Below are 26105 nucleotides of genomic sequence, written 5' to 3'. Positions count from 1 at the left end.
CAGACCAAACTGAGGCGGGAGGCCCCGAATCTAATCCGGACTCAGCACACCCTCCCCACAGAAGCTCAGGTTTGGGGGAAGCGATTCCTCAGTTCTCATCCAGCTCTAAATTTTTTAAAAAAAGAGACGCGGTTGCTTAAAACGAGACTGTCTAAATTGTTACTTTCCTAGAATGTAATTGAGCCTCTCTTCCAAGCCTGGATATAGTTTCTTTCACATCTTTGTGAGCAGAAGGAAACCGGATTGAAAAACAAGCGTCTGACTTCCCACCAGGGACGCAATTCAGATGGTGGTGAGGAGAAAACATGTGAATGGATTCAAAGCTCGCAAATACAGAGGCCGCAGAAGATCGCCTTAGATCTATCCCAGCCCTCACGACGTGGGTCAGACAGGGACCGAAATGTTTGAGAGGTGAGGCCGGGCGGCGTGTCAGGACGAGATTAGAAAGGAATAGGCCGCACAAAGGCCAGTGCTATTTTGGTTTGCACCCGGAAAGGCATCCTGTCATGGGATATTATGCGCTGTGTGGGCACCTCGGAGCGCAGTCACACCGAGGACGCCGAAGCAATGAAAAGGAAGACGGAGAGCAGCAAGCAGCACAGGCGCTCAGAGGGCGGCGGGTGGAGCCCCCAGCCCCGCACCTCGGAGGAGCTCAGCGCCTGTGAGCGGAGCGGACAACTCAGAACTAAGGCAATGAAGGGCCGGGCCCAGGAGGAGACGCTTAGCTTGTAAAACGGGAATAAATAAATACGCGTCCAGGGTGAGGCGAACCCGATCTGATACTGACATTGACCGACGTATGTGTTTGCAAGGCATTTGTGCAAAGGCCTAAGGTCGGCATCTGAACCAAGATGCTGAACCAAAAAAATGTGGATAAAAGTAAATGTCGGCAGAGGCACAAACAGAAAGCAGACGCGTGTTACCAGGGAACGGGGACATTTCCCCCACGGGAGAGGGGCAGCCCGGAGCGGGACGGAAAACCCTGCAGGGGGACCCACAGGTCTACATGGCGGGCCTTGGGCCTCGCAGAAGGGTGCCCCGCGTTGGGCAGGGTTACTTCATGGGTCATCTCCGCATCTCCATCGGCAACATTTTTTCCAGCATCCATCAGCCCTGCGGCCCACCCGGACCGCAGAGGACTCCCTGACCCTGCAGTTCTGGGGTTTGAGAAGGAAAGCCTGGGTGTGGGACGTTCTGATCATTCTGTTAGTCAGTCAGCAAACTTCTTGACCTTCTAAAACACAGAGCAGATAAGAGCGTTAAAAGAGAGAGAGAGACATCCTTTCAAATCACAATGTCAAGGAAGGTAAACAATACAAACAGAAAATTGATTATAAAAATTGGCAGCTTTAATAAAAGCTAAAAGTAACAAGACAAAACAATAAAATGTTAAAACTGTAAAACAATCCAGGGATACACAAAATGGTTTGTGAATAAGATAAATGGTCATCGGGCATTTGGGGATGACCAAGGCGGGTTCAAACACGCCTGGGAAAGAAGTTTGGAAGCCTGAGGGTGGGGGGGGGGTTGAACAGCTTCCAGGACCCGAGGGTGCCCCGTGGGTGCTCCCCTTGAACCCTGATCACCGTGGAAGATCACCGCCAGCTTGCGGGCGAGGGGACCAAGCCTCACAGGAGGGCGGTCGCTTGTCGGCCTCCCTGAGAGTCGGTCTCCTGGTGGCTTCACGGTGCCTCCCACGCCTCTCCACAGCCACGTGATTGGCAAGACGATGGCGTAGAACAGAAACTAGGTTTGAAATGTGTTGGCTTTTGGGAGTTCCCATTGTGGCGCAGCGGAAACAAGTCTGACTAGTATCCGTGGGGATGTGGCTTCGATCAGTGGGTTGGGGATCAGGCGTTGCTATGAGCTGTGGTGTAGGTCACAGATGCAGCGTGGACCCCACGTTGCCGTGGCTGTGGTGTAGGTTGGCAGCTGTAGCTCCGATTCGACCCCTAGCTTGGGAGCTTCCATATACTGCCAGCGCAGCCCTAAAAAAGGGGTGACAACAACCAAGAGTGTGAGAGAGCCAGCCTCCAGCCTTGGAGGGCTTTCCGGAGGAGACAGCAAAGGCGACACTCCAGGAGCCCTGCGATGGGGCCTGGCCCCCTGTCACTACAGGGCTGATTTTAAGAGTTTTCCCTTAAACCCCATTGGGCTGTGACCAGTCCCTGGAGGAGCCCAGGCCTGACACCTGGATTCCATCTGCTCCCCTTCTCAAAGACGTGGCCCGTGAATCAGAGACAGGAGCCCAGGAGCAAAAATGCAAGAAAGGGCTGTTTTTGTAAATTATTTGTAAATCGCTTTTTCTGGGCTAATTTGGAACAAAAAGTTATTGTCAGAGGCCATGGACTGCTTGAGCAGGATTCCCACCCACCAAGAGAGAACCGGGAGGCTGCTTGTGGGAGCTGTTCCCTCTCTCCAGCTCCACTGCCTTTCCCCGTAGGACAGGGATGTGGGATGGTCAGTCCTAAAGGTGGAAAGGTCTTCTCCAGGTGTGAATTTGCTGCAAGGCTCGGGAACTGAGGTCAATTCTGAATGGGGAGTTTATGTTTGAGAGCCTTGAAGATTCTGATAATACGATGTCAGATTTCTCTGTTGAAATATCAAGTTCTGGGAGTTCCTGTTGTGGTTCAGTGGGTTAAGAACCCGATGTCTCCATGAGGATGCGGGTTCCATCCCTGGCCTTGCTCAGTGGGTTAAGGATCCAGCATTGCTGTGAGCTGCAGCATAGTTTGCATTTGGCTGGCATGGCTGCGATGTAGGCCTGCAGCTGCAGCTCTGATGTGACCCCTAGCCTGGGAAATTCCATATGCCGCAGATGCAGCAGTAAAAAGAAAAAAAGAAAAGGAAATTAAGCTCTGAAAGTCAGAAGTGGGTTCGACATGCAACTCTTGGTTACCAGGGTCTCGTGGTAATTCTACACTTTGGCCCCCAAACTTGGCGGACTCATTGAGCAAAGGCAGTCAGATCCTATTTCCAGTCTTGACCACATGAGGCAGCGAGAGGGGACGAGCTGCTTGACTTCTCTCTGCTCAGTTTCAGCTTTAAAAATCTAGAAGTTCCGGGAGTTCCCATCGTGGCACAGTGGTTAACGAATCCGACTAGAAACCATGAGGTTTCGGGTTCGATCCCTGCCCTTGCTAAGTGGGTTAATGATTCGGCATTGCTGTGAGCTGTGGTGTAGGACGGTGGCTACAGCTCCAGTTGGACCCCTAGCCTGGGAACCTCCATATGCCACGGGAGCGGCCCAAGAAATGGCAAAAAGACAAAAAAATTAAAAAATACAATAAAATAAAATCTAGAAATTCCGAGGCTTGACCTGCAAAGAACTGACTCCAGAGCTCTCAATATGGCCTTCTGCATAAAACACAGACACTGGCAATTAAACAGCTCCTTTTGCATCTGTCAAATGAATGAATGATTGGACAAATGGGTTTGGGGCTCTTGAAAACCACTTTCTTGGAAACTTGGATGGATCAATCAAAGGCAGAGCTCAGCAACCAAGAACTGGACACTGATTTATTGTCACCGAACAAGTTGCAAAATCTTAGGAAGAGACCCTTGAACATTTTAAGTTGTCGCCTTGTGGTCATAATGACGTCTCATGCATATTCATGCACTTGGCTGTATAATAACCACTTGAAAGATTGGGGGTTTTTTCCCCTGGGGAATGAAACGTAACAAAATATTCCAAGGTCAAAGGTCCGAATATGTAAGAAGCAAAAACGTTGGAATTTCTTCCCCAAGTCGAAAGCTCCTTAGCGTGTATTGACTCAGGGAGCATTTGGATACTCAACTCATCCTTGAAACTACTCAAAAGCTTGCCTCCCGCTGGCCTCGCTGATGTGTAGGTGGGTTCCTCTGGGTTGAATCAGGTAATGTTTGAAGATGGAGAAAATGGTCAGCCGTTGGGTATTTAACAAAGAATTCCATCAGGCTCTGCAGCCAGAGTTGCTTTGCAAAACACTGTCCCCATTACTCAGTGTCATTCATTACCCTCTGAAAGTAAAATCATATGACCCCATTTCCTCAGTAAGTTAATTATTTTATTTCTTTGTATGCGGCAACACACTACTTTTATTGTTAATTAATATGCCAAAATTAGGTTAAACCATTCTGGACATGTGAAATTGAGTTTAGTACTTTCAAATATGGTTTTTAAAAGCCGGACAAAAATAAATGCCTTCAACGTCTTTTCTTTCTCCAACCGAGCATAAATGTCCTTCCTATGAAATTTCACTTCTTCCTGCTGTTATACATGACATAATACCACTTATTTTCTAAGGGGAGGGAAGAAAAATAATAACAAGACATTCCATTAGCATTTTGAAATCAGGTATTTAATAATCAAGCAAAAAAGAAAAGAAAGAAAATACAATGAAAGAGATATAATCATCCATACGTTTTAGGACCCAAATAATTCAATGGCAAAATGAGGAGAATTATTTATTTTTGGGCCAATTTCAGGCACTTAAGATTTTTCTTGGCCCGTTGATTAAGGTGAAGATATAATAGGAAATTCAGAATTTTCTTTTCTGGAGGAGAGGCAGAAAGGACGTGTCCGGCCCAGAGACAGGCAGCAGGAAAACTCCATCACCACCAAAGGCCGAGACACGCGGCGACTTCGTGGTTCCCTCCGTTCTTCCGCTCTAATGAAATTCCGCCTGATACATCTGCCATGGCGCTCTGTTAATTACTTTTCTATTTATCTAGTAGACCTACAGTGGAAAGCAATCTATTGCCAGGGAATTGTTTGACTCCTATGCTAAGTAGACGGCATTCCGATCCAATGAGGTTGACAGCAGCCAGGGCGAACTTTTATCTCATTGCCACGTTAAATTAGCACCGAGCGGGTTTAGATACAAGAAGGTGTTGGGGTTGTTTTTTTCGTCTTCTTCTTCTTTCTTCTTCCTCCTCCTTCCTCCTCCTCCTCCTCCTCCTTCTTCTTCTCGGCACTCTCTGCTGTTAGGCAGGCCCTGCTTCTTTTTCGCTGAAGATGATAGGAGGGATTGAATGGAGTTTACAGGGCTGGAGCGGAGGGGCTCGTTCTGAGTACCACAGCCCTTTTTATCCATCAGGTCAAGTGGCTCCTGGAGACGGATGGGAGGGGGGTTCATGTCTGGAGAAGGATGATGCTTACAAGTCCATGATGTGGCTTTGGTCCTTTGCCCCAGGTTTCACCAAGCAGCTGTGTGAATTATGGCCACATTACTATGGGCCTTACCCTCCTTCCTCCCGTCGGGGTCTGCTTGCGGTCAGTTAAGAGGAAAACAGAGGCAGAGATAAGGCTGATCTTGGCAGTCCGCTTGGGGTTTTCCGGGAGCTGAGCAAGAAGCAGATGCCATGGCTGTCCAGCTAAGGGACACTTGTTTCAGGCAAAGAAAGGAGCACACACCCCGCGAACCAACGGTGCATCCACGCTTCTCTCAAACCGCAGAGCGAGGTTGAGGACGGGGGCGCTCCCCATCCAAGGGCAGAAAACAAGCCTCTCTCCAGTTCAGCCTCCTGGCTTCGGGTGCTCTGTTTCGCTCTGTTTAAGACTGTAAGGAGCCTGGTCTCTTTCTGGAACATTAAAGTAGCCAAGAAAAGAGGCACAGTTGGGGGAGCAGCAGAAAGACAAGCTGGCAGTCAGAAGTCTACTTCCTGTTTCCATCTTTTAGGAAGACTTCCTTCCTTTATTCAAGTCACCACTAAGTGGCTGGTTGTTCTGTTCCAACTGCCAATGAGGGACTGCATCGGATGGAGCCTGGGCCTTGGAGGGCCACCCTCCTGGCCGCCTGGTCCAGGCGCACCTCCCTCCACGCTGGTCTCTGAGCTTCCTCCAGTGTCTGCGCCTGGCTCCTGCCTCCCCCGTGTCATGGTGCCTTCTTCCCTGACCCGATCACCCAAGGCCTTCGTTTCCATTGACCTTCAACCCCAGGAAGGCCCACACTGGCTCCCCAGGGCCCACGCGGGTGACACCCTGGCTCTGAGACTTAGGAAGACTCGCCATGCCATCTTTACCAGCTGGTATTTGCCTTGAAAGCGGGATTCCCATGTGGCACAGGAGAGGTCCTTCTGCAGGTCCTGGTGCCAGATTTGGGGACCCCAGAAAGGGAACGAGGAGCTGCAGGTATCCTGGCAGCCCCCGGTGGGTCCCCCGTGGATCCATGTCCCTGTCCTTCCTCTTCCTTCCTTCCTGGGGCCCCCTTCTCCTGTGGCTGCCTCCCAGCCCAGGCCGTGTCCCCAGCTGCAGAGTTGGCTCCCGTCACGGGGGCCAGTACAGCCTCTGGGACAAGGGGAGCACCCGTGTTCTCCCAGACCACCCTCCCCAGGGCTGCTCCCCGCCACCCTTGCCTCCTTGTCACCTGGGCTGTCAGGGGTACAGACACCATCTCACGATGGGAGTGCTACTTCTGTGAGGGTAAAAGCAGACGCTCTCTCTTTTCTTCTCCAGTGGGAGAGTCCATTCCTCATCAGAGTCTATTAATCTTATAAACAGCTGTGAAGCTGAAGAGGCTGAATCGAACAGCTGAGGCTTTAAAGAAGTTGCAGCACCGTAGCCATTATTATAACGACGTCCCGTGATGTATAATCATGTCTCTAGGTGACCAGGCACAATTCTTTAGGTCTGAGAAATTGTAAATGATGTGTGTTGGGGGGGAGGGGTTACATATCAGGCAGCCTCCCAAAAGCTTGTGCTCATGACTGGCCATCCTCAGGTCCCCCGTCTGGGGGACACCTATTCTTTGGGATGAAGTCTCAGGCACCTTCATCCTGAACCTGGCAAACCCCGCAGGCTGGACAGGACCTCTTCCTCTTTCCATCCTGTGGGCACCGGACCCAGGGAAGAGGAAGAGAGATGTGCCGCCGTCTCCTTCTGTCAAGACCTGCTTGTTTGTCTGTCTCTTAAATGTGGTTCAGAGGCATTTAAAAAAAAAAAAAAAGAGGGAATTTATCTTTCTTCCCAGATGCAACAAACAGATGCTGGGGACCAGAGACCTTGCATAGTCAATAAAAGATAAGTTATAAAATCTATAAAAGTGCTGAAAGAAATCAGAATTTCAGCAAATTCCAGAGTTGTTTTTTTTTCAGGCTGCTCCTTTTGATCAACTGTGGGGAGAGGGGAGGAAAAGCCCGTCGTGCATATATTCCATCTGTTATTCCGGCATGGGATGTGTGTGGTGGAAGGAGCAGAGGATGGAATGAAAAGTGGAGCTGTGATATTGACAAAGCAGAAATGGCGAATGGAGCCAGTGATACAGACAAAGATGTCATAATCAATTAGCATTTAACTTTTTGCAAAGATCTGGGAGGCAATGGATTCTTTAGATTTTAATGTGCATCTTCAAAGTGATTTTGTAAGCTATTTAAATGATGCTCCCTTCTTACAACTCTACACAATTTGATTATACAAACCATCCTCCAATCCTGGGATATGCAAATACAGCATCAAAACGATTTTGTCCATATTTTGCTAGAATTTGCTGTTTGTCACGAGGATGAGAAGTGACACAGATTGCAGCAGGGCACGGATAATCCATTTGTCTGGTGCACTGAGGCCATTCAGCCTTGAAACAACCACTTCTTGAGAATCAGCCTTAAGAATCAAACTTTGGAAGCCAGAGACAGGGCAGCGATCAGGGTTTGGAGTCAGACTGCCTTGGTTCTAATCCCGGAACTGCCAGGATGCTGAATTTGCCAATTAAACTATTAGAGCCGGGAGTTTCTGTTGTGGCTCAGTGGGTTACGAACCTGATTAGTATCCAGGAGGATGTGGGTTCGATCCCTGGCCCTGCTCAGGGGGTTAAGGATCCAGCGTTGCTGTGAACTGTGGTGTAGGCTGCAGACAAATCCTGTGTTGCTGTGGCCATGGTATAGACCCCCAACCACAGCTCTGATTGGACCCCTAGCCTGGGAACTTCTGTATGCTGCAGATGTGGCCCTAAAGAGCAAAACAAACAAACAAAACCTTTTAGACCCTCAGTTTCCCCACCTGCAATGTGGGAATAAGGAGACGAAGTTCACAGAAATGTAAGGATTAGCAATTCGAGTGAAAACAGCTGGCAGAACTCGGAGAAAACACTCATGGCAGCAGCTCCTGTCCTGACGTATTATTACTACTATTACTTCGACTGCTACTGTTACGACATTACTGTATTACTACTACTGTTACTATGACTACTGCTGTTACTATGACTAATACTATTACTCTATTACTACCACTGTTGCTATGACTAGTGATGAAACCTGGGTTATTTCTTTGGCCAAGTTATTTTTCAAGCAGGCATCAAGTGATACAGTGATGTGGAGATTGTGTCACTGGCTGAGCTGTGTGGTGGTCTTGGATGGGAAGATGACTGCAGTGCTTCTGGGAGGGGTGGTCTCCAGGAACCACTAGGCTGGAACGGCAGATTGCCCCCACACCCTGCATTTTTTCAACTCGCCCTGTGGAGCAGACACTGTGCTAAGGGTTGAGGAGATAAGAACATAGATTTGGAGCCATGATCTTTGACCTCTAGGAGTTCACAGTCATTGTGGGCGAGAGAGGGAGGTAAAAAGTTACAGCCATAGAATCAGCATCCATTGAGCGTGTGAGTCTATGAGGCTCAGTAATCAGCCCAGAGAGGCATCCAGTTCTGCTGGAGGCCAGCTAGGGGTGTGCTGCGATGCACAGGGCGGCCCCCCAGCATCCAGCATGCCCAGGTTGAGCTGAGCAAGCACTTGGGGCACCCAAGACAGTGCATCCCCGAGGAGCCCCAGGCGAGTCACCTTTCTGTGCCCTTAAGGTGGAGGGAGAGGAGTCTGGGTGTGCAGGAAGGGGTCCATCATGAAGGACCTCGCAGGCCCCCATGAGCTGTTTGTTCCTGCGTGTGTGTTCCTTAAACCTCGCCTAAAGTAGACTCCATCTGCCAGATTGGGATGCAATGGCCCGAAAGAGCTCCTGTATTATTCTACAAAGTCAGAGAAGCTTTGCTTCTTTTCACAATTAAAATAAAAGCCAAGGACCTGGTCTTTTCCCCTTAAAGTTGCAAACCGGTGCTTTGGGGAGAACAGCACTGATGTGTGACCCAAGATGAGAAGCTGGAATGGGCAGGGCGGCCCCTGAAGACTTTTGAAAAAGGGAGTAGTGAGCAGATGTGTGGGTTCGGGTCCTCGCCTCACACGGCCTGCACCAGGGTGGGCCACTCAGCAGCGCTGACAATCCAGGACACATTTGTGATCTGAGGCCACTGGGATCCAAGGTCATGACTGGTTTTGAGCTGTCTGCCAGCAGCAGTGAATCAGAGGGGCAGGGTCCATTCGCAGAAAGGTCGCTGGGTGGGGACACCAAGGCCTTCGGAAGGCTCTGGTTCTGCTGCTCACTGCCTGTGTGACCTGAAGAAAACCATGTGCCCTCCCTGGCCACAGGTGACAATAGGAGGCGCGGTGAGAAGAGTCTGCAGGCTCCCAGCCTTCGCATGGCTCGCCTCCCTCCCAGCAGCTCAGTGACGGGCTTGGGGGAGGCCCCGTGGAATTCGGCAGCCGTGAGTTTAATTTTCCACTTTCATAACTTCATTCCTTTGAGTCTTGAGAACTCTTTGGCCTTCAAGAGTCCCTTATTATTATACAAATCTCCTGAATCCCTTATCAGCTGACGTCTTAGGCTGCAGAGAACCCTTCAGCGAGTATTAACAGGAACGCAACTTAGGAAAACGAGAGAAGCCAGCTTTCATGACAAGAGTACAAATACCGTTCGTGTTTTCTCAAACGTATTTACTTACCTGTTCGTTTAGGTGAGGCGCTTTCTCTCGGGAGTCGCAAAGCCTTTCGCAAAACCAGAGATGGGTGTTTCCTACCTGCCAAGGAGAGAGGAGTGTCGTGGAGCCGAGGACCTTTGTCCCCCTGTCCCCTGGGGTCAGGGGGCTGGGAAGCATCCTTGCTGTCCACCGGTAAACCCTTAGTTCCTCCCATCTGTAAACTAAGGAGTTGAAAGAGATGGACTCTGTGGCCTGTCGATGCCACACTCTCATGACTCTGAGACAGGAGCCTGTGGCCCTGAGCTGCCTCAATGCTGACAACTGGAAACGTAGCCCAGCTGAGCAAAGAGCAGGCCGGGGCGGCAGGGAAGTGAAACCCTGGCTTGAATGTGCTGCTTCGGCTCAGTAAATAACTGACGAGGGAGGAGAATGGCCCCAAACTGCAAGTTGCCCCATTGAAGGGAGGAAACCAGAGAGCATGGGGGGAGGGGCAGGAGGGGTCCCAAGAGGAGGGGATGGAAGGCTCGTGGTGGGCATCGCGGGGACCCCTTAGGAAAGCAGACTGATAGGCCTAATTGGGGGTGGGGGTTCTGGACTCACAGAGCACGTGTGAAACGAGTTCTTCCTTTTCATCCGCACTTTACTGCAATCACAGCACCAGGCAGTTCTCCAGGGCAGCCCAGGGGCCTGAGCCTGTGGCCGGCAGGCCATTGCGTGTGTCTCAGCTCCCAACATCACCTCCCAGCCCTCTCCCATCCCATCTGTGCCCTGGTTTGGTTTGTCCCTGCACCCCCTCCTAAGAGTAACCCTTTTTTTTCTTTTTCTTTCTTTCTTTCTTTTTTTTTTTTTAAGGCTGCACATGCAGCATAGGTAAGTTCCCAGGCTAGGGGTCTAATTGGAGCTGCGCTGCCATCCTGCACCACAGCCACAGCTACTGGGGATCCGAACTGCAACTATGACCAACACCACATCTCACGGCAATGCTGGATCCTTAACCCACTGTACTGGGCACAGAACCTGCAGCCCAGTGCCCCCCAAGAGGCTGCTGATCCCCTCGTGCCACAGAGGGAGCTTCAGAGTCACCCTTTATGCATGATCCAGTGCCTGGTTCTCCCTGGAAGGAAGCTGGAGTCCCGGTGTGAGCAGGTGTGGAGGCAGAGGCTGTGGTGATGCAGCTGATGGCAGGATCTGGCTCCAAGGCTGGGCCCCGGCTGATCTGACGCCCTGAGAAGCCCTTGGGAGGTTGGAGGCATATCGACAGACATTTTATCATTTCGAGCATTAAAAACTTAGATTTGTTATATATGAAATATTCATAAGTTGGCCCAGTTTCACATTTTATTGATTGATGCTGAGAAATCCGCGTTTCAGCAACACGAGTCATGGCTACCAGAAGAAAGACCTTGTTAGGGAATTGGCTTTGCTGGGGTCTCAGACCGCAGCTCCCCTCACATCAGAGAGCATCTCATCTTCACCGGCTCCCGAGAGCAAAGGCCGGTCCTCATGCCCCACCAGGGGCGAGCCGCCTCCCCGCGGGGGGAGCTTGGTGCAGGAACACCCCGTGGAGCAGAGGCCCCGGTGTTGGGTCCAGGCCCCCAGGCCAGTCCTCAGCCCTGCTGCCCCATCAGAGCGGCGAGGCTGAGCCCACGCACTGGAGCTGCTGGACCGTTCCCGGTGGCCCCAGAGGAGGCGCCGAGGTTCCCCATCTTCGCGAGAGGACGTGGAGCCCTGAGTCGGTGAGAAACTGGCCGCATCAGCCGTGGCAGAGCCGAGATCCCACCCGGCGGTCTTTCTCTGGGGCCCACCGTCTGAATCGCTGGGCCAGCCAGTCCCCGGGCACGACAGGGATCCGTCAGGACTCCAGGCCCTTTCAGAGCATCCCAAGGTCAGAAGCACTTTCTTAATAACACTAGGACGTCCCTGACCTTTCCCCCTACTCTCGGGAGGAGACGGCGCAGGTTTCCGGAGGCCGCCCGAGGTGCGGCCACACCGTCACCCCACGGCTAGCAACCCTGCGCGCTCTTGCTCGCGAGTCTTAAAAACGTCTCGGGTTTAACTTCTAATAAGGTCAATGTTGATAGATATTATAGTCCACCTGCGTCTCTCTGGGCCTGCCTATCGTTTTTTAGGGTCTGATGGGGTCCTAAAGCAAAACGGTTTGAGATCTGCAGCTCCGCAGGCTGCACGCCCAGGGCCTCTGTGCTCCTGTGCCCTGGCCCCACTCAGCCCCAGGCCGCCGCCCAGGCCCTGCACCCTCTGGCCACCTCCGCCCCCGCCCCCGACCCCCCCACCCGGTCCCAGATCTCAGGAGGGGAACTTCTCCAGCTCATTGCCACCATGCTCACACTTCGCTGGGGCCAGATTCTCTTGGGGAACCCGAAACTTGACAGTGGAGAGAGCCTGGATGCTATCAGAGCAGCAAAACATCAACGACGGATTCTAGAAAATGGCAGTTCAGTGACACCACCTACCCTGGATGGTGAATGGGCAGTCCTGAATGGGACTGTTGACCTGTCAGTGCTCTGAGCTACCCCAGGAGTTGTCCCTTAAGGCTGCTTGAAAAACACAGAAGCTTAACTATTAGGAAAAATGTAATAGACCCTTCCTGGATCCCCCAATCCATCTGCTTATTAAAATCATCTAATTTACCTTTCAGCTCAGTCAACGAGCGAATCACGCGTCCTCTGCCTGAAACTGCCAAGGGCTTTGTCCCCAGCCAGCCTCGGCCCCAGGCTCCTCAAAGGAAACATCATGCCTCCAGCCCGGTGTTAAGATGGAACGAATGAAACCTACAGTCTGACCGGTCCAGGAGCCCTTCGGAATATCTCATTCTACAGACACAATCCCCCACTGAGCAATCTGGGTGCCTTTCTCCCCTGAGCAATCCAAGCAACAGGCACAAAATTCTCTGCTAGGAATAAGCTGGCCACTACAGAGCAAGAGAAATTAATTTTTAAAAAATTAGCAAACATTAACTATGATCTAACAAGAGGGATGCCTGAACTCCTCGTTCCACCATGAGTGTTCCCTGTCTGCTATTTAGCCTCAGTCGTATGTTGAATCCAGTCCCCACGCCCAAAGATATGGCCACGCTCTGACCCCAGGAACCTGTGCGGGCGGTCTTATTTGAAAAAGGGGTCCCTCCAGATGTAATGAAACTAAGCATCTTGAGAGCAGCTCATCCTGGATTACCTGAGTGGGACAAAGTGAGACAAAGAGGGGAAGGTCCTGTGAAGATGGAGCCGAGATTGGAGTGACAGAGCCATAAGCCGCATCGTGCCTGCGGCCCCCAGAAGCTGGAGGAGGCAAAGAACCGAACCTCCATGAGAACCTCTGGAGGGAGGCCAGCCCTGTCGACATCTTGACTTTGCACTTGGCCCTCCAGGTCTGCGAGAGGCTAGATTCCCATTGTTTGAAGCCACCAAGCTGTCGTGATTTGTTGCAGCAGCCCCAGGAAACGAATCCATCACTTTACATGGGAAGGCTCATGATTTCAGGGACTCCCACCTCTGATTCTAGGAGGGGCCCCCAAGTCCTCCCGGCAGCGCTGGCCGTCCACCGTTGTCCTCCTTCCCTCCCTGTCCCCTGTGTCCCCACAGCTCCTAGGTGGAGAAGTGTTTTACATGGTAGAGGCATCTTGTGTTGAGCTTACTTACGTTTGGTCTTCGGCCTTTTCCAACATCTGGGCGTGGCCAGTGTCATCCCCAGCTCTCCTTGGTCACCATGACTAGGTAAACTGCTTTATTGGTACAGAGACCTTAACCGCAGGAGTTTCAGCATTAAAAAAGAGGCGTTTCTTCTATAGATAAATAGTGCCCAAGGGCCAGAAACACAGTCAGACCTTACAAAGGACCAAGAGCAGACGCCCGATAAGCCTCGATAAGACTCAGACCGCAGGCAGTACTTGATGGCTTAGTTCCCCCAGCGCCCCCTCAGTTCTCTCTCTAACCCAGCTCTCCTTGCCTGTCAGCTGATGGCCACCCACACCCAGAACATCAGTTCAGCCTCCTGATCTGCCTTATCTCCATCCAGGTAAGCAGCCGACAGTGAGTGCCATTCATCCCAATTTCAAATTCTTGGGAGAGGAGTTCCCTGGTGGCTCAGCGGGTTAAGGATCTGGTGTTGTCACTGCTGTGGCTCGGGTGCCTGCTCTGGTGAAGGTTTGATCCTTGAGACCCAATAGACAAGATCACGTGGTATAAGGATGGCCACTGGGCCCACTGGGGGTGGTGAGAGGGTCTCAGTGAAGGGCCTGGGTTCGTTCCACATAGCAAAGTAGCCCAAGAGGACCAGACAGTGAAGGCTGCTTCTCTGGAGAAAGGGCAACCCTTGGAATTCCTGTCGTGGTGCAGCAGAGACAAATCTGACCGGTACCCATGAGGATGCAGGTTTAACCCCTGGCTTTGCTTAGTGGGTTAAGGATCTGGCATTGCCGTGAGTTGTGGTGTAGGTCACAGATGAGGCTCAGGTCCAGCATCGCTGTGGCTGCGGTGTAGGCCAGCAGCTACAGCTCCGATTCAACCCCTAGCCTGGGAATCTCCACATGCTGTGAGGTCAGCCTAAAAAGCATTAAAAAAAAAAAAAAGGGTGCAGCCCTTGCAAGAAGGGGCCGTCTCGGGGGTCATCCTCGTCCTGCAGCTCCGCCCACACAGGTCACCGTGTGGCTCTTCACTCCCCACAACCTTTCTTCTCACTTGTCCCCTAACTGGGTTTACACACGCATAATTACTGTTAGACGGGTGACCTTGGGCCTGCTTGGCTCTCTGCATCCCTGTGTGCCGCCAGCACCCCCAGTCGGGTAGAGCATCTTTTAGGGAGGGCCTCCTCTCCATGTTCCCCACCCCACCTCCTTCCCCATCTTTGGGGCCCGGGGACAAACAGGAAAGATGCAGGGCACTGAGCCCACCACACCCCTCCCTCATGGAGGGGTCGGGGCTCGTTCTGGGGTGACTTCTGAGTATTCATGCCTGGTCACTCACTTTCACTTTCCCTTCATATGCCACCAAGGTCAGAACGAAGGTGACTGCCCTGGCTGGGCACTGATGGCACATTCCTTGCTGCCTGAGGGCCCTTGAAGGGAAAAGTATTCCCGTTTTGTGTATGGGCGTAGGTGTGTAGCTACTCACATAGCACCAAAATCCAACCCCCAGTTTCCAGGGAAGGGTGAGAAGCACAAATAGCAAACAGGGGGAAAGAGGAACCTTGTGCCCTGGTGGCTCAGGTGGGTCTCTGATTCCCTCTCAGCCCTCGCCTGCGTCATGGTCGGCTGCCCCCGGATAATGGAATTTGAAAGTGCCTCCCAAGCAAAGGGCAGAGCAGCACCCTGTTAGGTCTGAAAAATGAATAATGATGAACCCCAGGCTTAGTCCTGGTTGGATAAGGATAAATAAAATTAAAAATTGGAAATTTGTTTTAAATGGGTTGTTAATTGCTGTTGAGCTTTAAATATTTGAGTTTATTAATTTCTCCCTCACCCCCTGAATTATATTTCAGCAAGATTCCCCTGTTATTAGGCTATTAAATCAGACATATCAAAAAGGAAGCATTTATTTATATCTTCAGAGACATGTACATCTAATTAAGATAGTGCTACTGTGCATATTTTATATCAGGCAAATGCTGCCTGTGATTTGTCTCATCAGCTCTGAAGGGCCTTAATAAGTGTTTGGAAGATTTGACTTCAGCAGGAGGAGGACGATGCCTTGTATCTATCTGAGCAGTCATTTCTCAAGAACCTTCACCCTAAAAGAAGGAGATCTTCCTAGATATTGTAAAGCCCCCTCTTAAAGTTAAGGAGTCCAACATGGTAACTTTTGAAAACAAAAGAGATTTGAAAACTGGCACAATGCAGTACTATTTCTGTGTTGACAAGGAAAATAAAACCAGCCAAGATCTAGAGAGCATCTCGTGGGAGCCACAAGCCCTTGGTGAACACTCATCACCGTCTGAAATCCTCACAACGGCCCAAGGCCGCAGAACATCTTACCCCCATTTTACAGATGAGCCAAACAGAGAGGCTTAAAGAGATGGAGTGACTTGCCTAAGAGGCAGAGCCAGGACTAAAGCTAGCCCATGCCTTTTCCACTTTGCCCCTCTCCAGTTGCCAAGAGGCGCTAATCCAGCAGCACATCCTTAGCCAAGGTGATATCACCCCTTCCTCCTAGAAGGTGATGAGAGTTGGTTCTTGGGGCGGGCGGGGGGAGAGGGGGAGTGGCGGCAATAAATCCCATTCTTTTTTTATTTAAAAGCACGGATATACGTACAACAGAGAAACAAGCAAGCAGTACATCTGTGGTACTAAAACATCGTGGGCGAGAGCAATTAGGAAAAGAGGTCTGAAAAGGCACCTTGGAGAGATGAAGATAAAAAAGGCAGAGAAAAGGCTATTTTAGAGCAGCTGCCGTAATTCACTGCCTCCGCAAATCACCCCCCACCCCCACCATCCTTGTGCACAGCGATGGTGTCACCGTCTTGCCTTGCGACTACTGCTGCTCTTTTATTCCTACAACTCAGATAACTAGATGTGAACTAACTGCTGGCTTACTGTAATAGTAGCACACAAGCACCATTGTTGCTCTGCAATTCCTTTTGGCTGTGATAACTTTCTTATCTGATGAACTTTAGTTAAAAGACAATGGATTCCGGGAGTTCTCTTGTGGTGCCGTAGGTTCAGGATCTGGCTTTGTCAGGTATTGCCAAGGCACAGGTTCAAGTCCTGGCCCGGGAACTTTGCAATGCCACGGGAGTGGCCAAAAAGAAAAAAAAAACACATTTCTAAAGGATGATCAAATTTTTCTTTGTTTTTTTTTTTAATTAAAATACAGTTGATTTACAATGTGCCAATTTCTACTGTACAGCAAGGTGACCCAGGCATATATATATATATATATTCTTATTCTCATATTCTATCATGTTCTGTCCCAAGAGACTGGATATGCTTCCCTTGCTAGACAGCAGAGTCTCATTGCTTATCCATTCTCAATGTAATGATCTCTGATGTTCCCATTCGTTTACATTTTAGGGCTCCTTTAGCCCAAGATTCCTCATTTTTTTTTAATGGGAAAGTGGTGGAGAAAGTATGAGTTTGGATTATATCGGAAAAACTCAGGATTGAATCATGGTTCTAACCCTTACGATTCATGAGTCTTCAGGCAAGACATGCAGTCTCAAAGAGTCTTTTTTCTCATTGGTCATGTGTGGCTATTTAAAATTAAATTCATTATGGAGTTGCCTCATGGCTCAGTGGGTTAAGGATCTGGCGTTGTCATTGCTGTGGCTCTGATTATGGCTGTGACTTGGGTTCCCGACCCAGGAACTTCCAAATGCTGAGGGTGTGGCTAAAATAAAAACAGAAATTAAAAATGAAATTGAATACATTAACATTAAACAAAATTTACTGTTTGGCTCTTCAGCCAACTGGCCACATTTCAAGTGCTGGGTAGCCACTGGTGTTTACCAGCTGGACAATGCAGATAAAGAATGTTTTTATCCAGGAGTTCCCGCCGTGGCGCAGTGGTTAACGAATCCGACTAGGAACCATGAGGTTGCGGGTTCGGTCCCTGCCCTTGCTCAGTGGGTGAAGGATCCGGCGTTGCCGTGAGCTGTGGTGTAGGTTGCAGACGCGGCTCGGATCCTGCGTTGCTGTGGCTCTGGCGTAGGCTGGCAGCTACAGCTCCGATTAGACCCCTAGCCTGGGAACCTCCATATGCCGCAGGAGCAGCCCAAAGAAATAGCAAAAAAAAAAAAAAAAAAAAAAAAAAGACAAAAAAAAGAACGATTTTATCCAGCAGAAAGTTCTATTGGACAGCACCGTCTTAGGGACAGGAAATGGGTGGCTACTTCTCCCTGAACACCAACTTTGTGCAGGCCCTGTTCCAAGCACAAAGGACAACTTTCGGCCCACCTAAGATTCCTACACTTAAGGGAGTGCTGCTATTACTCTTGCCATAGGTTTCAGTGGTTTCCTACTGAGAGGGCAGTGGCATTTTAAGAATATTAGTGTGGAGGCAGAGTGCCATGGCCTTGAGTCTGAACCAAGTAATGTGGACACTTATTAATTCTCTTAGTTTTGTTATCCGTGAAATGGGTACACTGATAACTCACAGGATTGTCGAAAGGATAAAACAAGGAAATGGACGAAAAAGGTGTAACAGTGTCTGGCACGGCAGGTGCTCAATAAGCTACTGCTTCCCCTACTAAGATATAAATCAGTTGGTTCCCCTAATTGCTAATTGTTCATATAATAGGATATTTCTCCTGCTGTCTGGGATTTGTTGGTTTTTGAGAAAGGCTCTATCTCAGGATATTCCTAGAGGTTACTTGGTAAAATAGTACTACAGGCATACTTAAGTTGCCATAGGAATCCATTTTTTAATTCACATTTGAGAATTCACTACCCATATAATAATCTTAACATACTTGCTTGTATCGGTTGCTGTAATTATGGAATATTGGCCCTTGAACCTCCGCCTACAGCAGCCACGTGTCACCCACGGTGGCCGGCGGCCCCTTACCTCCCCTGCCTTAGGTGCTGCCGTGGCCTTTTGTCACCTCCCCACCACCTTGGGACTATTTCCCCCCCCCCCCCCCCGCCCCCGCAAGACCACAGGCCTGGGAGGGGCGACCCTTTCCCCTGGATGTTCCTTTTATCCAGAGTGCTAGTTATCATTTCAAATGAGACAGGCCAGAGCCACTCCTCCTTTCTGGTCGCTGGATAGAAAAGAATCTTGTGCTTTCAAGCTCTTTTTTTTTTTTTTTGCCACACACTCAAATTCAGCTAGAAAGAGAATTAATATGAAGAGAAATTGAACATGTAAGTCCTTGGACACAAAGAAGGGACTGTAACCCTCGGCCAGGTTTGAACTTTCCTGTCAGAAAATGAAATGTTTTACAAAGGTGATCAATTTCCCTCGATGGGCAGTGAGGCTGTGCATAAGCCGGCTTTTTAAACTATATACATGAAAAGGGCTTTTTCTGGCTTTCTCGTCCTCCAGAGTCCAGAACTTTTTAAATAGTCCCCTCAGTAAACCCGGAGCGTGATTATTCATGGGCCACCTGGATTGTTTCCGCCTCCTGCCGCCCAGGTGGGTCTCCATTCAATTACACAGTCCAGGAGGTGAGGGGGGGGGGCCCTTCCGACATCAACATTTCAGAGCAGAATAACAGCGCAAGAATAATTCCATCACCCAACAACTGGAACTGCTAATGTGTGCGGACTTCGGGGAGTTACATTGTTTGAATTTGTGTGTGCGTGTGTGTCAGAATTTTTTTTCTTTCCTGGCTACACCCGGGCCATGCCGAAGTTCCTGGGCCAGGGATCGAACCTGTACCACAGGAGCAACCAAAGCAGCCACAGTTGACAATGCCGGATCCTCAATCCTCTGAGCCAGAAGAGAACTCCAGAAATGCTAAAGAATTAAACAATGTAACGTCTAAGTAACAGGGACGGACATCGTTTTGCCTTTAGTATGAGAAAAGTATGTAATGATTCAATGGCATTGTAGAAGCAATGAAATGATTCTTGGGGCTTGGAAAGTTTTCTTTTTTAAGGCCTATGGTTTGTTTCTATGATGTGATTGAACTTGTAACAGAAAGCCTGGCCTTGCCTTTGGACTCTGATTAAGAGCATCATAAAGTGCTTGTGTTTCCTTTCGAGTCTTCCGCCATTGGGTATGTATGAAAATGTCCCGCCAGGAAGAGGAGAGAAGAGGAGGAAGTGCATGGATAGTTAGATAAAGTAGGGAAACTGTCACGAAACAGTGTCCGTCCTGTTGTCCCCTCCACACGGGGGTGGAGCAAGCAACCATCACAAACTCCTCTCCTCCACGTGGTGTTGGGCGTGTGACTGCCCGAGCTCCTTGGCACTAAAGGCCGTGGCATTCTGGATAGTCTGCAGGGCTGCACAAAAATGGGGAATAAAGGTAATGGGACTAAACTGGTAATTGGCTCTGCATGTATCCAGGCTGGTTTGGGACTAGAATAACAGGAGAGTAGCATTTCCTGCCCATCTGTGAAGAACTTTAAATCAGAGACCAGAGGAGTTCCCTGGCGGCTCAGCAGGTAAAGAACCTGGCGTTGTCACTGCTGTAGCTCGCGTTCGATCCCGGGTCCCAGAACTTCTGCGTGCCTCAGGCACAGCCAAAAAAAAAAAAAAGTTAGAGATCATAGAGATCAGAATTAACTTGGAGGTGGGTTCCCAGGAGCATATGGAACAATCCAGTAAACGAGCAGGCACACCCTTGCCTCCCATGGCTGTGGGCCTGGACCCTCCCAGACCTGGCCAGCCTATAGCAGGGACCCCTAATGTCCTTCCCCAGGAAGGCCTGTTGTACTTTCTCCCTCTGCATTCTTGGCTGCTCTGGGCCTCAGCACCACTCACTTTGGCTCTGTTAACTAAGCCACGGTTTTCCAATAGTTACTTTAATTTATGACATGGTTTGGACATCTTTGCTGGCCATGACCTTGGCCCTCACCCCAGAATATTATTTTCAGCATTTGCCCTCTAGCTCTCCCATTGCAGCCACAGGCAGGAGGTGCTCCATCCTACCTGGGCCCCACATCCCAGGCTCAGAGGGACAAAAGCAGGGGCAGATGGAGTCCAGCCCCCACCCAACCCTTGCTCCCAATCAGGTAAGGCCCCCCCCCACCACCACCACCGAGGGAACGGGGCATAGTGATGAAACTGGCCAAGCTGGTCTACTCTGCTCCTGCTTTGACAATGACATGCAAAATGCTCGTGTTCTGGCAGCATTGAAGGTCACCCTCCTCCTGTGAACTTGGCCTCATTCAGGTCTTAGCTTTGGAGACACAAAACCTGCACAGATAGCCATTTGAGAAGATGCATCAAGCTATGCCTGAGAAGTACCCACGGATATGGTCAGATCACACATTCACCCAAAAGAAAGCAGCACTCTTTAAGAGAGAGGTCAACGGAATAGTCTACCCTACAGCATGAAGCTTGCCCCAGTCTTAAAGGATGGGGTGGACAGAGGCTGCCACTGGCGGTGGGAAATCAAGAGATACCACCCAGGCAGACAGCACCTACGTGATCCAATGCAGAGAAGCTGGTCCAGCCCACACACCAAGTGTCAAGCATGGCACATAAGACCCCAGCACGGGGCCACACTCAACTCCATCAAGGGACACAGCTTCTGCCAAGCAGAACAGCTTCCATGGCAGACAAGAGTCACCAGAGAAAAAGCTGTCCAGGAATGGAGACGTTGTACAGAGAGACCTTTGAGGGAGAAGGCAGATGGTTTAAACCCGTGTGATACCCAAGAATCTATATTTGTGTTGGCCTTCTATTGTTGCCTCTTCAGGTGGGACTCTAAAACATAGTCGACTCTGCACACTTTATAAATAACGTACTTGTAATGTACATTTTTCTAATTGAAAAAATTTCAGCCATTGCCCCAAGTAAATCATAGGCATGATTTAACAGGAGATGAATCAGATTTTAAAACTGGAAAAAACCCTCTGAAATAGTGCTGGTTCTTAACAAAAGAGAATTAGAGAATGGTTTTAATCCTTGGTCCTGTGGTTCCACAAGATTATAAACGGGAATGGTTTAGGTTATAGGCACCAGAATAAACTTCGTCTACCTTTTATTGCTTCAGCAATTTAAACTTTGAAGGCGCGCTTAAATCTGTTCTGGAATGTTCCTCATGTCAGCCGCCGAAGGCCGAGTGGGTCTGACGGAGAGCTTCATCCTTTCGGCCTAGGGTCACCCTCGCCGGAGAGGAGAGAAGGCCGACTGTCCGTGCTTCTGGTGAGCATTTCTTGCCTTGACAGCCAAGGACACGCTCCCACCCCAGGGCCCTGATCCAAGCTGAGCCCACTAGAGGCTTCTCCTGGGACTTTACAACGGGCGTCAGTCTTGGGGTGAGGAGGTGGGCGATTCTATTTTTTTTTTTTTTTTTTTTTTTTTGTCTTGTAGCAAAATCGAGAGATGTAAGGCATCGCTGTTGCTGGGGATTGTGTGTCCGGCCACGTGGAGAAAGTTGGCCTGGGAAAAGCCAAACCATATTCGGTGCGAAGAGAAAAGAGAAAGTCTTGTTCGCCTTCAAACTTCTGGGTCCAGTGGTTTTAGAGGCTCTGCTGCTTCTTTTCCATGGTTGCTTGAGACTTGTCAATGAACACTTTTCTTTTTTTTTTTCGTTTAAACTATTTCCAGTTGAGTTTATGCTCCTTAAAGAGCCAAACTAATGTGTCTGCCTGCAGCATATTACACTGCAATATCACGTCTACTGCCATGAGTTTGTTATAACCCTCCCATGTAAGAAGGAATAAGACTCAGTCATGTTAGATAAATTATCCCAAATCTCACATTGTGTCATTGGTATAATTATGTCACTCTCCAGGAGATGCTATTAGGGCCCTGATTTCTTTTTATTTCTATGACAAGCCCTTGAAAGGGTAGACCTGGACAAGCATTGTTAGTCCTAATTTTATTTTATTTTTATTATTTTATTTTGTCAGGGTTTTTTTTTTTTTTTTTTTTTTGTCTCTTTAGGGCCACACCCACAGCATGTGGAAGTTCCCAGGCTAGGGGTTGAATCGGAGCTGGAGCTGCAACTGCCGGTCTACACCACAGCCAAAGCAATGTGTGATCCAAGCCACATCTGTGACCTACACCACAGCTCATGCACAGCAATGCCAGATCCTTAACCCAATGAGCGAGGCCAGGGATCAAACCAGCAATCCTCGTGGATACCAGTCAAGCTCTTAACCCACTGAGCCACAACAGGAACTCCATTAAGCCTAATTGTAGATGAGAAAACTGAGATTCAGAGACAGTGGGTAACTTCCTTCCTATCAAACAGTCAGCCAGTGCTGGGACCGGCCTTGGACCCATGACTTCCCACATAACATCCAGTGCTCCCTGCAACCACACCTCATTGTATAGCCGCGAGCACATGCTCTTTCTCACGCATGCACGCACACACACGCGTGCACACAAACATGCACACATGCACTCGCATGCACACACATACGCGTGCACACACGCACACACACACACACACACACTCATAGACATGCATGAGCACCAAGGTCAACGTCAGTCAAAATGACTGTTCTTAGGAATATCTTTAAGTGTTTTAAGTTACTGCTGCCCATAATTATTTATTTTCTGCCAAAACACTGGTTTAGGAACCACCTAACTCTTCTGCAGATCTAACTGTGATAAAATATTTCCCATTATCTTGAGACTTAATAACACATAAATAGCTTGTACTTTGTCTCTCTTGGTTTTGATACCTAATGAAATGTGAAAAAGCAAGATGACACATAAAAGAAAAGCAAAAGATAACTAATTCAGAGATTAACTTTGGAAAAGCTCCAAAATTAGATCGTGTAATTAGTTCACACTTTAGAAGCCTTTGGTGGAATTAGATTTATGCAAACAAATTCCATTCACATAGTTTAGGAAGACTGAATGATTTTGTAGGTGAATTATGCTTAAAGTGAAGGATTACGTAAGTCTTATTCCCAACTTTTCTCTCTGTAAGAACTAGTTGCTTTTTGCTTGTTTGTTTGCTTGTTTGCTTTTTTCTTTCTACGCCCAAACCTGTGGCATATGGGAGTTCCCAGGCTAAGGGTCAAGTCAAAGCTGCAGCCGCCAGCCTACACTACAGCCACAGCAATACAGGATCCAAGCTTCGCAGCCTGTGGCAACGCCCAATCCTTAACTTACTGAGCTAAACGGCAGCAACTCTTAAAAAAAAAAAAAAAAATAGACCTAAACATTCCTTGAAGGCAAGAGGCCAAGGTTGGTAGGTTCCAAACTTGATCTGCTCTGGTTTTCACATCTCTTATGCAACACTGTACAGAGGTTAAAGGAGTAAATGGCTAGACAGTGCCCCTGGGTTTTTTTTTAATTGTATTTTTTGTTGTTGCAGGAAATCCATCATACCAAAAGTCACTGATGGGATTGCAGTCATTACAGTGCTCAAGGAAGGAAATACTGAAGCTCAGGGCTCTGTCAGCCACTGGGCAAGACAAACTCTGCAGGGCTTTCCCACTTGAAGCGTTTATTACTCAGTATTAGCTGCGTTTAACCATATGCTTAAATACCAACTACAGTACTTAAGACATAACTTAAGACATTTCTCAGTGGACATTCTTCCCTATATTATGAAAATCAGATCTAAGATTCACCTCGGTAGATAACAATGAACCAATATAAACAAACCATCCAGTCGAGTTCAGTCAACTCAAGAGATGTTAAAAAGAACAACAAAAAATTTTTTTTTACCAAATGGACTGGTTGTTTGTCTATATGGACAAAACGAAATGATTATTTCATTGTGCAAATATTTCTTGGACAGTTTCCCCCCTGTTTACGAACCAGCTATTTTCAGACTAGTCAGTACGTGTATACGCTGTCAGAGACTAGAGGAAGACAGGTCAGGGAAGTTTTGAATGTGGCATTTAGCCAAAAAGTTTTAAATTCGGTTTGGATTTGGGCTCAGCTGTGAAACACGTGCCTGGGTGTAGGGAATAAGAGTTTCAGTCTGGAAAAATATCGGGATGTGTAACAGCTGCCACTCCCAGCGCTTCCATGAAAACAGCCTGGGCTGGTCTGCCAGTTCCCATCGTGTTTGAGAACCGTGTGTAAACATTCCAAAACAGGCAGTGTTTTTAAACCTGGTAATGAGTTGGGTGCAGTTTTCAAGGATCAAATATTTGAGAAACAAAAATCATACCATGAGATAAAAAAAAAAACCCTTGTGAAAAATGAGATGGAATGCAAAACTGTCGTTTTTGATATTTCAGCTCTGAGTTAAGACTTCATAGAGATATTTTCATTTATTCCTTGCTGGCTTAATACAAATTCAGATCAGTTCTGGTTTGAGAAAAGATGATGTCCGGCGTTACTTTTCTATTTGCATGAAACTCCATGGCAATGAAGTTGAACTAGAGAAAAACAGAGGTGGGGTGAAAGAGGAGATCTCCAAACTTTTGAGAGTGAAAATGCTGAGATGTCTATATTTTCTGTGTATTTAGTTGCATTTTTAAAAAAGCAAATGGATGTTATAAACTGTCACATATATTTATATATAGGAGTTAACTAAAATTTTCAAATTTTGTGTGCATTTCCCCAGACAATGACCGTTTCTCTGACATTTTGCATGGTTTGCTCTGATGTCAGGAGAGGCACTGTCTCAAGAGTATTTGCACGCACCTTTTTCATCCGTCTTTGGATCTGAACATTTCTGTGATCCTGGGGTAGCTTCCATGAAGTTCCAGGAAGGGATCCTCAATCAGTCGAAAACAAAGGAGCTCCCTGACTATGGACAAACAATTTTTCTTAATAGATTTTATGGCTGATTTCTTATTACATAATGAACTTTGTCATAGAAAATATAGCTTGGCAAAAATAATGAAGAATAACAAAATTAAAATTCTTTCTTCTGTATCTGCCACATTGGAAATAATTTTGCTATATCTTTAACTATTTATACAACATAAATTCCAAAAAGTGAAATTATAGCTTAAAGGCACATATAATTCTAAATCTCTTGATTACCTATAATCAAATGGACTTGCAGAAATTCATAAATTTTTAGGATTATTATTAGTGCATCATGAACATGTCTGTTTCCTCACTGTTTTTTTTTTTTTTTTTGCTTTTTAGGGACGCACTCACAGCCAATGGAGATTCCCAAGCTAGGGGTTGAATTGGAGTTGTAGCTGCTGGCCTATACCACAGCCGCAGCAATGCAGGAGACTTAACCCACTGAGCAAGGCCAGGAATTGAACTTGCATCCTCATGGATACCAGTCAGATTCATTTCCGCTGAGCCACAACAGGAACTCCCATACACGCTATTTAAAGACTGTAACTAATAAAAACATTAAGAAGTAAAGAAAACTTGTGAATAGTGTTAGTCAAAGGAAATCTTTCTTGGAGACCCACCCCTTACTGCGAGCAAAACCTGGCCTTCTAGGGTGATGACATAAATGGCAGCGCTCGTGTTTCCTGTCTTGTGTCCAGTCTCAGCCTAGACCAGGTGATGAGTGTGGGCTGGCTCAACAGGAGGCCTCATTCAGGTGCTATGATGCCTCTTGCAGATGCTCTAGCAGCTTGAAGAATGAGCATCAATTCGGCTTGAGCAATATACTATCAGAGAGGTAATAGTTCTATATCTATTGATGCACAAATCAATAATGAAGTACACATGTGTTTAATTTTTTGATAAGAGCCATGCAATATTCATGTTAAAGTATTGTGAATATTCACACTGCTTTCCTCAGTTTTATACAAAATCCTCTTCTGAAATACTTTCTAAGCAATGCATTTCCCCCCTCCAGGTGGAATTTGGAATAATTTTGTGAACCTTTCATTAAATTTTTCTTTAAAACCTAGGTGCAGTTTCTTTAAACT

The 26105-nt window shown here is 48.2% G+C and overlaps 2 protein-coding genes across 5 annotated transcripts; one reads left to right on the top strand and one right to left on the bottom strand.

Moving 5' to 3' along the window:
• Nucleotides 1-4318: 4318 nt before the first annotated feature.
• On the bottom strand, nt 4319-11243 carry LOC110259875 (uncharacterized). 4 transcript variants are annotated; one of them, XR_014843624.1, is made up of 4 exons: nt 10803-10953; nt 10320-10412; nt 9744-9818; nt 4319-7197 (listed from the first exon to the last, which is right to left on the bottom strand). XR_014843624.1 is itself a non-coding variant. In XM_085022024.1 (3 exons), the coding sequence occupies exons 1-3, from the start codon at nt 11101-11103 to the stop codon at nt 6742-6744; spliced, it is 522 nt and encodes a 173-aa protein (XP_084878150.1). In that variant the 5' UTR covers nt 11104-11243; the 3' UTR covers nt 4319-6741. The 4 variants fall into 4 exon arrangements, 1 of the variants encoding a protein (XP_084878150.1); XR_014843619.1 differs by lacking the exon at nt 10320-10412 and having other exon boundaries at nt 10803-10937; XM_085022024.1 differs by lacking the exon at nt 10320-10412 and having other exon boundaries at nt 4319-6887; nt 10803-11243.
• LOC146405891 (uncharacterized) lies at nt 11143-22041 on the top strand. Its single transcript, XM_085022104.1, has 4 exons — nt 11143-11455; nt 12376-13751; nt 18713-18802; nt 20467-22041. Exons 1-2 carry the CDS (start codon nt 11223-11225, stop codon nt 12503-12505), a joined length of 363 nt encoding a protein of 120 aa, XP_084878230.1. The 5' UTR covers nt 11143-11222; the 3' UTR covers nt 12506-13751; nt 18713-18802; nt 20467-22041.
• Nucleotides 22042-26105: the final 4064 nt, after the last annotated feature.

Source organism: Sus scrofa, chromosome 1 (genome assembly GCF_054392235.1).
Source record: "Sus scrofa isolate SSC_HxYL_T2T_F1_AM1 chromosome 1, Sscrofa_HxYL_maternal_Yorkshire_Landrace_v2.0, whole genome shotgun sequence".
In the NCBI taxonomy this organism is placed as follows: domain Eukaryota; kingdom Metazoa; phylum Chordata; class Mammalia; order Artiodactyla; family Suidae; genus Sus; species Sus scrofa.
Note: the sequence above shows the minus strand (reverse complement) of the source record. Positions and strands in the feature narration are given on the sequence as shown.